The following is a 13139-nucleotide window of genomic DNA, read 5'->3' as shown; positions in this document are numbered from 1 at the left end:
CATCACATAGCATTTATTTAAAATGATAATCTCTTTCCGTTTGGAGGATTTTCTCTTCAGCTCCCAATCTTTCTATATAGCCTGGGTATCACCGAGCTTAAACATCTCCCCCATTTAAAATGAAGAAGACCCGTATCAGGAAACAAATTTTAACCATTAACGCTAGCATTTTTCGGCATCCCAATCCCAACAGCAGCGGTGGCTCCGGTATCCACAGGAAGCTCAGCTCCTGTGATCCATCTGGCATGAGGGCCAGCGAAGAAGACTACTGCGCCAGCAGCATCTCAACCGTTCCCCCCCTGTACCAAGCAAGCTTCTTTTCCGCCTAGCCTCTCAAGCCTCCTCCGTCATCCCTCTCCCATATCTATATATATGTCAGCCGGATACCCAAGAGTCAAAAAACAATAAACGAAAATATATATATATATATACAAGGAAAAAGAATAGAAAAAAACCTTGAAACCCCCCTCCAGTCAAATGGAACATACCCCAGGACAGACACAATTAACCTTAATTCCGTCCACCGCATGATGCGCAGCCATCGCTCTGGTCATATTAACCACCGCCCCTTTATCCGTCGGATAGAGCAAATGCGGAATTGAGCTACGGGTGGTGCGTGCAGATGCCGCCCAATGTCAATGTTACTAGGTACGCAGCGGCTACCTTGCTGCTTCTAATAAATAATTAATTTCAAGTGTTTCCGAAGGGACTACTCGCATTTCTCGTATTCGATAGCTATTTGAACGTGTCTAGAGGTCAGAATGTGAATCTGAGCTGATTGTTACTCGGCAATGGGCAGTTTATTATATAGCGGAAAGGCAATTTCGGTATTCGGCATAGCATAACCCTTAACAGTGACTAGTGCTAAGTAGTTTCACAGGATATTTACATTCGTACTTGTATGTCATAAATCGGGGAACAGTCATAGAACTTCTTCAGGCAGTCCGGGCTTGAACATGTTATGTATTAACTAATTGGCAGTGATTAGTGAAGTTACAATGATCAGGTGCTGAATGGGGTTTCGAGATGGTCTCCTATACCATACACAACCTCGCATTCTTCGTTTTTGCCCAAGCCCCACGACTCCATTGACCCCACTCACGCCTCTGCCCCTTCAGACGCACAACTCCTCGCCCTCTTTTCTGCTCTGTCTCCCTTCGCATCTATCCAGCCGCCATGGTTCTCCCTTGTCTGGCTATTGCCATTCTCTTCAGCTTTCACCCTCCTAACTACCTCCTTCCCGAACTTCACCACACCCCGATTCCTATGTTTCCATGACGCCTCCCCCAAAAAGACCCTCCGAAACTCCCAATCTCTCTCAAACCTCCGTCTGGCATCATGACCAAGAAGCATCATGCCATCGTAGCACTGAGCACCGGTAGTCTCCATACGACGCTTATTCGACATAACTTTTCTTTTCCATTTCCGTGCCTGGTCTCCCGTCGTTTTCCAGAGGGAGTATATGTCAGGGCGCCTATAGGTTCTGCTGGAACCTGCTGCACGGCATAGATTGATGAGATCCAGGGAATAGGGTAAGTAATTTTCCCCGCCGGAGAGTTTTCGGAGAGTGTTTATTTCGTTCGCCGTGTAGATGTTCAGAGAATTTTCGATAGCTTCACGGATGGAGAGGGTCAGAGCGTAGATGTCCAGCTTGGGGCTGATGACTCCAGAGGAGCAAGGGTCGACGGCTTCCTAATTGCGTGAGAAATTCAGGTTAGATCACTTTTATCTTCTCTTTGCTTCAATCTGCTGGATTATTATTATAGCTCCTATTTTACCGGGGGTAAAAATCCTGCTGTTCCCTCCATGACATAGGCTTTCTTATATGACCGAACATCATCATTAGGGATGCTGTAGGCCAGTCCTAGGAACATGTTAACCAGCCAAGCAATAATACAGCGAGGGGCTGTACTCACCGAAATCTCCGAGATAACAGGATGGGTAAAGCTCATCACTAGCTGGCGGCGGTATTGTACCTAGGAAAACTGAAACAGCCAATGGATTTTCTTAGCCGGGAGGTATGTTGAGAAGGAAGAACGGATACTTAGGTCTCGCGTCTCAGTGACAGAGAGATGGTATTACTTACTGTTTGCTGGCTTTACGTCCTTGTGTATGATTTCCTCCCAGTCAGGCCTTCGCTGGGGCCCTGCATGGCCATGTGCACAGTATAGTAAAGCAGTCGCAATTTCATGAAACACGTGCCATAGAAACGCTTCGGGGAATAGGAGCCTTAGTCGGTCAGACAAGTGTTAGATGCCTCCATGTACCACTTGAGAAGAAAAGGCAAGAAAGACATTGGCGATAGGGATTACAACCGGCCAACACAGGAGAGAAAGCTGTCCGACAAAACAAAGTGATAAACTAAAAATGAGATAATGAGAAAATGCTGCCTACTTATATTGCATGTAATGGGTATAAAGTCTAGCTAATGACCCCCCTTCGTAATACGCATAAAGGATGCGAAAAGAATGGCCGTGCGCGATCGCCTTAAGGGGTTGCGGATTGAGGTCAATCCAATCATACACCCTGACAACATTTGGGCACCCGACGGCGTTCAGTCTCCGTGTTAGGTTTCCCTCCGAACAGTAATCATTCCAGAACTCATCATTCTGGGTGTCCTTTACTGCGAACAAGATAGGGTCCTAGGGCGGGATATTATCTGTCAATCACTCCGTAGAAATTTGCTCCACACGTCAATCATAGTAGGTTCCGTTCTGAGACTTAGACAAACCGCAAGAAGGGAGAGTAAAGTGCAAATATTAGAGGGGGAGAAGGATGGCAAATAACCAAAAAAAAAAAAAAAAAAAAAAAAAAAAAAAAAAGGAATGACGAGAAGTAGGATAAAAAGAGAAAAGAAAACCCACCCTATCACCAAACGGGTACCATTTCCAGCACTGTACATATCCAAACCCGCCTCTTCCCAGCTCCCCCAAATAAATCCACTGATTCTCCTCACTCGCAGGTCCTTGACACTTCCACCGTAGGTCACGCCCGTATTCATCCTCCTCGTACTCGTCAGTATACTCCTCATCCTCCGTCATCTCCACAAACTTTCTAAGCTGCTTCTTAAGCTCATCCGCGTATTCCCACTCGCTGTCAGGGCCGAGGTCGTCTTTAGCTAATTCCTCCTCATAATATCTGATGGCATCGGGCCCTGGTATCCCAGCCCATTCATTGCCATGTTTGTATACCTCTTGGAAGCGGTGGCGGAAGCCGGGTGGGATTTGACGATGCTGATGCTGACGCTGAGGTTCACCCTGACTGTTTTGTTGGTCTGGCTGATTGGCTCGTCTTCGCTTGGAGAGCAGGGGAATGAACTGGCATTGTCTAGGAGGGAAGAGGGGGTTAAACTCATTTTTCGAAGTTTTTGGTCGACCTCCCATGGCAAATGGAGGCCCCTGGAAAGGCTCCCAGTTCGGATTTTCTGTCACATTCATGTCCTTCCGATTGGACTGTGGGTTCTGGCAGATTGAGTCAGGATCAAAACTCGATGGTTTGTTTGGCTCCCTTTCTTCTCTCGATTTGAGTGCCCGTCTAACCTTCGTTGCTTTCCTATCTACTTGGAGAGATTTCGTTTCGGTGCTCCCTAGTGATGTGCTGTGAAGAGATGGAGGATGCAAATTGAGCGAGTGTGAGCGGTAGAGTCCTGACATTAACATATTAAATGAAAATAGGCCACATTCTAATATATAGCAGACTATATTTTTTTTTTTTAAAAAAAAAAAAGAAAGTTATTGAGTACAAAAGGGCAACGCGGGCTCTGAGGGTAGAATTAAAATAAGAAATGCCATTGTTCAATGAAAATGCAACAAAGCTGTTTTTTAATCAAAGAAAACGAATGACAAATGCAACTAAATCAGGAATATTCTGGGGCATTCGAGATTGCAAAGCAAGAGACCCCGAAAAAGAAGATATAAAATGCACTTTGATTGCAGGGGAAAGAAACATAGTACACACACAAGGAAAATTGTAAACAAGGACATAGATGGGCGTAAGAACTGCGTGGACTGTTATTAACGGAGTGGACACACCGAACAGCATTATGCCGCTGCCCCAGCTGCGGAACTTCTCTTAGCACGCTTCGGGGCATCTTCCTTTTTCTTCCTCGAACGGCCACCACTGCCACCTTTGGGTCGATAGCCTCCATCCTCGTCTCGTTTTCGCTTTCCGCGAGTCCCGCCGCCTGACACTCCCCCTCCTCCACCACCCAACGGAGTGTCAATCAATATACCATCTTCGTCGTATACATCTTCTTCCTTTCGCGTGTGGGTACTCGCTCGCTTCGAACTACGCGGATTGTTAGAACGGGGAGGAGGCTTTTCGGATGCTGCTGCATCGGCATCTTGCAGAAAGACTTGCGGTTGATGTTTCCTCAACCAATTTATCACGGAAACTGGATTCCGGACAGCAGCTTCTCTATCCCTACTCGCGGCTGAAACTGATTTCCCTGTTGGTCTTGGTTCCCCACATGTAGCGGCATCAAGCGCTGCGGAATATTCAATTTCATGTTCTGGACTTAGAAAACCAAGATTTGAATCCACGTCGCATTCCATAGCGGGTCGACTCGATGTCGTATGTGGAACCTTTAGTAGCGAAGAATAATGCACTGCGGGAGCGAAGTTCTCACTCCGAAGGAGAGACTCTTCCAGGCGACGGCATTGGTCGGGCTTGATTTCTCCAGCCAACAACCTCGCTTTCGCGACTCGCAGTGCCTCGCGAGCAGTTTCTATATCATAGGACTCTTGTTGGTGATGCTCAGGATCCGGAGAGCCTACTCTCGGTAACTTGGAGCCTGGGAGGTCAAGGTTATATCGGAGCTTGGGGGGAACACGTATACTGCTGTTTAGTTCTAAGAGTGCTTCGAGAAGTTGACTATAAATCGAATTGAGTTAGTAGAGTTATAAGAGGTTAGATATCGTGGGATCGCGTACTCATTCTGTTCTTTTAGCCGCTTGGAGAGGTCACGAATCCTCAGTTCTTCCTTGAACAAAGCATTGCTTTTTTTCATAGCATGTTCAAAGGTGATCTTTTGCTTCGCATATTTTCTCCTATATAATACAGTCAGTTGACGCCGGTTAATCTGAACACATGGCGAACTGACTTGAAAGACTTGTACGTGGTCTGCTGTGCTAGAGGCGGCGCATCGGGCAAGCTCCTATCTGGCGAAGGAGAGGCAGGCTCAGGAGACGCCATAGCAAAGGTTGATGTTGTTGCGCAATGGGAGACAGAGAGAGCTTAGTTCGACGGAGGGCCAGGTTGAGCGCGGATGTAAAAATAACAATGCTAGAGATGGTGCCGGTTGGTGGCTACTTGTCTGGTTTGACCTTGACGCTTGGGAGCCGACGGCTGGAAGCCTGCATGTCAGGTCTCTACGGCACACCGTAAAATTTTCTTTACCAAAAAATTCAGAACTGGTAAGATCCACCCTTTGCGCAATCCATTGCTTAATTATTCTCATTTATCCCTTCATGTATTGAGGATTTCCAAGTAACTGTGAGTGCCTGAGCCATAGCCATTATTTTATTGTTGCTGTACATTGTCTACTCTCAACTTCCACGGAATGTCTGGTCTCAAGGAGGCCACTCCCTCAGACTCTCCACCTACGACTCGTAAACGCAAGCTAGACCAAGTCCCAGCTCTCGAAATTGATTTATCTGCACCAGAACCTCCGTCGAAGAAGGCACTTCGAAAAGCAAAAAAGAAGTCAGCAGCATCACAAACCTCTGATCCCTCTGCCCAAACCTCAACAATAAACCCAGCTTCAAAACCCCAGGCTGCGGAACAAGCAGAAAAGCCCTCGAAAAGGTCTGATTACGGAGTCTGGGTCGGCAATCTGCCCTTTGTCGTGAAGAAGGACGACATAAGGGCATTCTTTACCAGTTCAGGGACTTTGAAAAGCAGCGATATCACACGGATACACCTGCCCGAAGGCCCAAAGCAAAATGGCAAGGCTCAAAACAAGGGATTCGCCTACGTCGATTTCACCAGCAATGAGGCAATGGAGACCGCAATTGCGATGAGTGAGCAGCTAATTAATGGTCGTCGGGCATTGATTAAGAATGCAAAAAGCTTTGTGGGCAGGCCTGATAAGCCAAATGACGAGGCTACCAGTAATAAGGCTTCCAAACTCTCCGCTCATGCTCCCTCCCGGCGAGTGTTTGTCGGTAATCTTGGGTTTGACGTGACAAAAGAGATTTTGGAAGAGCATTTCAAGCCGTGTGGGGTTATAGAGCATATACAACTTGCGACATTTCAGGATAGTGGCAAGTGCAAGGGCTACGCTTGGATTGAGTTTGAGGGTATTGACGCGGCAGAGGTTGCGATGAGAGGATTTGTGAATGTTCCGGAGAAAGATGAAGATGGCGATGATGATAGTGAGAAGGACATGGATGGCTCAAATGCAGAGGCTGCGTCCAGTAGCGAGGAATCGAAGAGCACCCGAACCAAGGAGAAAAAGAAGAAAAAACCAAAGATGAAAAGGGTATGGGTTAACAAAATTATGGGCCGCTCGCTACGGATGGAGTTTGCGGAAGACAAGGCAACCCGGTATAAAAAACGGTTTGGGAAGGATGGGACGTCAAAGGATAAATTTGGTACGGAGCCGGAAAGAGGTGACGGGCAGGTCGGGGGCAATAACATAGAAGCCCTTGCAATTGAAGAAAGTATCAGAAGGGGATACTAGGTCGTTCCTAAAACCGAAGGCTGGGAAGAGGCAGCGGCCTTCGAAGAAGGGGGAACCAGGCAGCGGGAGTCGGTATGCGCAAGATGTGGTCCACAGGCTTCGTGGAGCTATTGTCGAATCTCAGGGAAAGAAGACGACGTTTGGTTGAGTTTCCCGTTTTGCTTTTGGATACATATCTTTCATCTATCTATACGCTACATGCCCATCTCAGCGTCATGCCACCATATGTAAGGAAGCTTTTCTGTTGCTGCGTGTATATACTAGTATTTTTTTGTAGCAAGATACCGATCCTCCCGGAGTAGATGACATTTTTAGTTAGATAATCAGTTGTTATAGTTATCAATACACGCGAAAAATACAAGCATGCGCCATACCCGCGCTTGACATTTTCGGCTGCTGGCTTTTTCCCTAGGAGAACATGTGCATGATGCAGCAATTGATGCGAACCATGTTCATAAAACATTTCCAACAATAGTATTTGCACCACAGAAGCCGGAGAGAAGAAAGGGCTCAACAAGGAAAGGACATGTGCTGGAAATAAGCAAAATTCGTCACCTTGAAAACCATACAAAGCCCTTTCAGCAGCATACAGTAGAATACTACTAGCTATCTATCCTTTTTAAGTTCGTTGCTGTCCTTGTTTCCCTTTATTTTTATTTGTCTTTGCCACATTTTTTTCTTGCGATGGTTCAGCCAGAGGTTAGGTAAACATCCAGGCTAGCTCCATTAGGACTAGTCACCTCCATCGCCAAGCCCGTGATGTTTTTGAGATCAACCCAAGACCAAGGAGCGCAATAAATGACGACGACGACAACAACAACAACAACAACAACGAGAGCGTGAGAGAAGAAAGAGAAGAAGAGAAGACGACGACGAAGAAGAATAAGAATATAAGAACAGGAGGAGAAGGAGGAGAAGAAGAAGAAGAAGAAAAGACCCTGACGACAACGACGACAACAACGACAACCACCACCACCGCAACAGTTAAACTTTACAGCTTTGCAGTCTCACTGGTTGCCTCTTGCTTTTTGCATATCTCGGCCCATCAGCAGACATTCAGCGCCTCTCACCTTATCAACTACCACCTCTGAGCTCCTCTCGCCTCTCAAATCCACACATATCTCCCTCCAACATAGTCAGTGTCTGAGATATCTCTTCCGCCGGGGGAAGCACAAGGATTTGTTTTGGTGACCTTTGACTGTATCTCCAGATGGCTCCCCATCGCCGAAGTCGTATTGTTAGCCGGAGGAGGACAGAGGACGAAGGCGATGAAAACGGCTCCATGAACGGGGATTTTGAGGACGACTCTCTGAGTGATGGTACTATTTCACCACACGAGGATGATGATGCCGATGAAGAAGGGAGTGATTTTAGTGAAAAAGACACAGCATCTGGGACGGAGGAACTACCGGCAACAAACGGACGGCCGCAGGTTACTGATCGTCTCGGGAGTGGTGATGCTCAACAGGGAGGCAAATCCGCGCCGGCTGTCCGACGACTCTTCGGAGCAACAGTGTCGGATACTGAGGTTATGCTGAACGGGCTGAGGTTGTCCGATGGCGAGGAAGGCGTCGAGGAAATCCATTTTGATGACATGAAGGAAGGCCTGGATAGTTCTATCGCCACCCCGAAATCTGCGAACAACAAGGGACATAGGGGAGAGACATTTGCGGAGAGAAAGCGGCGTGAACTTGAGAAATACATCAAGGAACGGGATTCTAATCCAGCCTTCGTACCTACTCGGGGTGGTTTCTTCCTTCATGACAAGCGGAATGCTGGTTCCCCGCCAAATGGCTATCGTTCACCACACAATACGAACGGCAATGGCAAACTGAAGACTCGCCCTTATGGTCTCATTGTCGATAGCAACGCTGCAAGGTTAGTATAGCACTTGTTCTAAATATTTAGTATTTTTGCTCTTTGTCGTTGCTTGCTTTTTTATATTGGAACCGGTAACTGATTCTACCCCCTGGTCGTTCAGACGCCCTGCTCCGAAACCAGACGTAACTGTTGGACAGTGGGCGCACGATCTACACGATTCTATTGTTCAAGATACCCGCCCAGTACCATCCACTTCGGCCACCATATCCAATACCACTTCCCTCTCTAATCCCCAGAGATCTGTCCCCACTGCTCCTCGATCATCTCCTCCAAACCGATCCTTCTCCAGCTCTGTCCTGGTAGGCAATGTCCCTGTCATCGTCTTTCTCCCGGGTATGAAGGCGCCTATCCCTTACTCCGCCGTACCTAAGAAACAACACACCCGCCTTCCCCAACATCGGCCGCCTCTTCGTCGTGATAAACCTGTTAGAATATCTTTACCAGGGCAGCCGCCCCGATACATTTTCCCCGCCACAGAGCGATCATTTATCTTTATACCGAGGGCGCTAAGACCAAATCAGCAATACCGTCAACGAGGCCGTGGTGGCTTCTACGGCGGTGGTGGCAGGAGAACGAGTCTTTACGGAGGGAGCATATATACACCAAGTGTAGCCATGAGCCGCAAATCATCAGTTGGTAGGGTGCCTGACATAGTCCATTCGCCTGCGGGTTCTGTGGTTTCCCGTGTTGGCACTATGCCCGGTGAAAGGTGCGAAACCCGGTAGTACGACTACCACCTTCAAATTAGACCTCCCGTTGGACCCCGGTTTTGTTCAACCTTATGGACTTGGCCCGCAAATGCATACCGCTCATCCCCCTTCATACACGATGCCTCCACCTCCTGAATACCGTGAGAACCAGCCGACACCTAACATCCCGATGCATCAGCCACGACCACAGAAAACGGTTTCTGTTGCGGATATCGAATCCCCGGTTACATACCAATTTAATCCCCCTCAAACGCAACAGGAACAACCATTCCATCATCAAGTTCCACAACCCGTCAATGGGGGTTTCATGCCTGATTCGACCATGTATGCTCTCCATGCACGTCATACCTCACATGTTTCCCAGGCCTCTGCAACCCCTTTATCCCAAATCCCCGAGCGTGCCATCCACGCTCAACCTTTCCAGCCATATCCTTACCAACAACCCCAACCATATTATACGGAACCAGGTTATCAACCTGCCCCTGTATTCTATCCCGCAACAAACCCGGAGTATCCAACCTACAACGCATCCGCTCAGCCTAGCCACCCACCAGTCTATGCCACCCAAGGACAACAAATGCCTTATTCCATGCACCCTCACCAACCTCCAGCTAGTGACCAAGTGCAAACTCGATCCGGCACAGTTGCGCATGAGTCAAACGGCACGGTATATTACTACGATACTTCACAGTTGGCGGGTCCCACATACCCACAGCAGCCGAACGCACCATATCCTGCGGCATCTCAGAGAGCGCCGCAGGGAGGTGTTGTTGGTATGGGCGGTATGATAACACCACCGGGAACGACCTACTATTATCCTCAACCCCAAAATGGAACGGTATACTATGCATGAAAATCCCTTGGTTCTGCCATGATTATTATACGTCATGTCCTTTTTTCCCGTTTTCTTTCTTCCTTTTTTGTCTTTATGCTCCTCTTTTATTTTCTTCACTTCCACTCCTCCTTCCACTTCTTGCTTCCCCGGTTTCTATTTATCATTTGGCCATTTTCGGGAATCCATTTATCATCAACTATATCTTTTCGCACATTTTGGCGCCCCTTCTAAAATTTTAGTTTGCTGCTGGTGTCCAGTTGCTTTCTCTTCGCTGGTTGGTTGATTTCCAATGCGAGCTCCTTATTTGTGTCTGCGGTTTAGATTACGTTCCTCATGCATTCTTAGCGGCTTGCTTCTTCCCTTCCGTTTTATTTTTTTTTATTTTTTTTATTTTTTTTTTTCATTGTCTTTCAAACTCGGTCAAACCTTTTGTTTTATTATTCTTCCATTTTTATCCCCTTCTTAAGCCATGGCCCTGGGAATTATATATTTTCAACTTATTTTTACGGTATAGCATAGCTTTAATTGCGCGACCCCATTTTGCCCTTCTTCGCCAGCTTTTGGACTTGCTTCGTCTCAAGCTTCGTCTTCATATGCTGGATTTAGCTGTGTTTCTTCCATCTTTTCTTGCCTAGTTAATCCTTCTTTCAGGCGCCCTGCTTTCCTCATCATTCTCGCTCCCTCCCCGACCGACTGCCCCACCGATCAAGTAAATGTTTCCAAAGCATCCCGAACGAAGGGAAATAAAAAAGAAAAAAAGCCGCCTACTGAGTTAACCTTCTGTCGATTCTATTATGTTCTTTTTTGCTTTGTCCACTATTCTTATTCGCCTACTCCGTTATTCGATGACCTAGCAACTATCATGGCACCCCTACATATCTCCACAGACGCGGATGGTTCCCTGCCTCTCCACGATTTGCCATATTATGTATATTCAAAACTCGACTGGTACTTGATACATCCATTCCCGCTTTCACCCGGCTTTTGAAACCGCTCTCCCATTTATCTAAGATGCCAAAATCCCGCTTGATATCCCCGTCCGTCAAAAAGCCCATTTGCCTTGATGTTTTGTTTTCCTTTACTCAATGCAATTTCCTCTCTCGTTGCGCCTTGTTTTTCATTTAGGTTGTGTCATGTTTATTTATTCAGTTTGTCGTTTTACTTTACCACTATTTTCACTTTTCGATATGCGTGACAAGTGTGCTTCATTTCTATTTTGCTATTCATTTCTACAATGCCTTGTATGTGATTTCTTGACTTTTCTTATCCTCATGTTTCCTTCTTCCTCATTTCACCAGCGTCAAAATTTTATAGTTTTAAATTTTCGAACTTAGGACGCAAAGCAAAAGCAAGCAAAAGATATTTGTTTGGTTCTTTTCATTTTCATTTATTCATTTTTGCTTATTTTTGATCTTTTCCTATCCTGCTTTTCTCCATCCTCCCCCCTCCGCCCCCCCCCCCCCCCCCCTTCGCTATGTTCATTTGCTTGTTATCGTTCGTATCTATTATTTATATATTATCATGGTGGAAATGAAATAAGTAAGCTATGTGCAGCACATCATTTTCGTTTTATCTTAGTCTTGATATTTTTCTCTAGTTTTTGCTTGTACTCCTCCACTTCGTCGCTTTCTCCCTTCTCATCCCTAGCTACGCCCATAGAGATGTATTTCCGGCGCCCATTTCTATCAATTATCCGGATTCTTCCAACGATGAAGATAAGCCTCTTTCATCCGTTTATCGAAATTGCCTTAGTAGCTTCCATAAATTAGACAATTTGAACCGTGCGTAAATAAATATGTTCATGAACTCCAGCCCTTCTCCCCAACCAGGAAGACTAAAAACAAATAGGATGAACAGAGACTTAGTCTTGTGCTTGATAATGAACTAACTATCTATATACGTCTTCTGGGTCCAGAGACTTCTAGCAATCAATTTATGGGTCGCTGCCACGTCGGCTCTACCACGTCGGCTTGCGAACCTAAGACTGGAGAAATTAATGCTTCGACTTACTATATAAAACATTTTAGTTAATAAATGTATATAATTCGGACGTCTGAGATATGATTTCTCTCTTTTAAACTTACATTGCTAGATACGATGGAATAGGGGAAAAAGTAAGCCTTCAATCACATGATTTGATACTTTGTTAGTGGGTACTGTTGGGCACTATTCTGTAGTTGTTGGGGGGATTGGATTGGGTGATTCGTACCCTCTATACCACCACGGCGCTGGTTGGTGATTGAGCTCTTTTGCCCTAGTGGCCTAATACTAGTAACCTTGGAAGCTTTCGGCGGGCGCCGTAGGTCATGTGATTTTAGCGCCCGACTCCCTAAAAATGCGTTAAGCCAACCACTATGATGGTAGCAGAGAGGAGGACGAACCAATCCAAATCCCCAACAAAATGAAACAAACCAGGGGAGGTTTAAACAAATCTCATCCAACAGGTTGCGGCCGTCTTCATGATCCAAGTTCTTAGTTCTTGTTGGGGGTTTGGATTGGTTCGTCCCCTATACTACCATCATGGCGCTGGTACTGCTGGTGGTGATCGAGCTCTTTTGCCCCAGTGGCTGAACAGTTCTCACTGCTAAAATTACAGGCCTTTCAGACTTTGCTTTCCCTCAGCAGGAACATACATACATTGGCGTTCAGCATTCCATCCCATCGTGCTATTTTGGAGCTGCAGCCTAACCACGCTGAAACCCAATTGGCGTTGCATTCTCAACATGGCTCATAGAACCCTGTGTTGGCTGATTTACGTGATTGCAATTGTGTACTGAGCCTTTTGCTGTCGGAAACCATTCGGAATAAATGCTGTCGAGACATTTCAATCATTTCTACATGATGCATTTTTACCCCTGAACTTCTTGCGGCACAGGTCATGCCCCTGCCATTATACCAAAGAAATGCGCGGCTAGATGGAGCGGTTCCAATATCAGATCCTAGTCTTGAGTCTTCTTAACATTGGACCGAGGAATTTATTCTACATTCAACCTCTTTTGCTGGTGGTTTGCTGCATATAAAATGGAGTTTC

At 46.4% G+C, this 13139-nt stretch overlaps 5 protein-coding genes across 5 annotated transcripts; 2 read left to right on the top strand and 3 right to left on the bottom strand.

Moving 5' to 3' along the window:
- Positions 1 to 325: 325 nt before the first annotated feature.
- HCAG_03476 (predicted protein) lies at positions 326 to 3383 on the bottom strand (the record flags this gene model as incomplete). The annotated part of the gene is made up of 8 exons (XM_001541329.1): positions 326 to 364; positions 489 to 603; positions 1103 to 1692; positions 1779 to 1864; positions 1917 to 1976; positions 2087 to 2229; positions 2395 to 2642; positions 2865 to 3383. 8 exons carry the CDS (start codon positions 3381 to 3383, stop codon positions 326 to 328), a joined length of 1800 nt encoding a protein of 599 aa, XP_001541379.1.
- Positions 3384 to 4040: 657 nt separating this feature from the next.
- On the bottom strand, positions 4041 to 5193 carry HCAG_03475 (predicted protein; the record flags this gene model as incomplete). Its single annotated transcript, XM_001541328.1, has 3 exons — positions 4041 to 4872; positions 4932 to 5048; positions 5102 to 5193. 3 exons carry the CDS (start codon positions 5191 to 5193, stop codon positions 4041 to 4043), a joined length of 1041 nt encoding a protein of 346 aa, XP_001541378.1.
- Positions 5194 to 5560: 367 nt separating this feature from the next.
- HCAG_03474 (predicted protein) lies at positions 5561 to 6830 on the top strand (the record flags this gene model as incomplete). Its single annotated transcript, XM_001541327.1, has 2 exons — positions 5561 to 6593; positions 6670 to 6830. 2 exons carry the CDS (start codon positions 5561 to 5563, stop codon positions 6828 to 6830), a joined length of 1194 nt encoding a protein of 397 aa, XP_001541377.1.
- Positions 6831 to 7892: 1062 nt separating this feature from the next.
- Positions 7893 to 10126, top strand: HCAG_03473 (predicted protein; the record flags this gene model as incomplete). The annotated part of the gene is made up of 3 exons (XM_001541326.1): positions 7893 to 8560; positions 8664 to 9195; positions 9452 to 10126. The coding sequence occupies 3 exons, from the start codon at positions 7893 to 7895 to the stop codon at positions 10124 to 10126; spliced, it is 1875 nt and encodes a 624-aa protein (XP_001541376.1).
- A 1540-nt stretch (positions 10127 to 11666) lies between these two features.
- HCAG_03472 (predicted protein) lies at positions 11667 to 12824 on the bottom strand (the record flags this gene model as incomplete). The annotated part of the gene is made up of 4 exons (XM_001541325.1): positions 11667 to 11790; positions 12009 to 12117; positions 12318 to 12437; positions 12746 to 12824. 4 exons carry the CDS (start codon positions 12822 to 12824, stop codon positions 11667 to 11669), a joined length of 432 nt encoding a protein of 143 aa, XP_001541375.1.
- Positions 12825 to 13139: the final 315 nt, after the last annotated feature.

The sequence above is a fragment of the Histoplasma capsulatum genome, genomic scaffold, assembly GCF_000149585.1.
Source record: "Histoplasma capsulatum NAm1 scaffold_3 genomic scaffold, whole genome shotgun sequence".
In the NCBI taxonomy this organism is placed as follows: domain Eukaryota; kingdom Fungi; phylum Ascomycota; class Eurotiomycetes; order Onygenales; family Ajellomycetaceae; genus Histoplasma; species Histoplasma mississippiense.
Note: the sequence above shows the minus strand (reverse complement) of the source record. Positions and strands in the feature narration are given on the sequence as shown.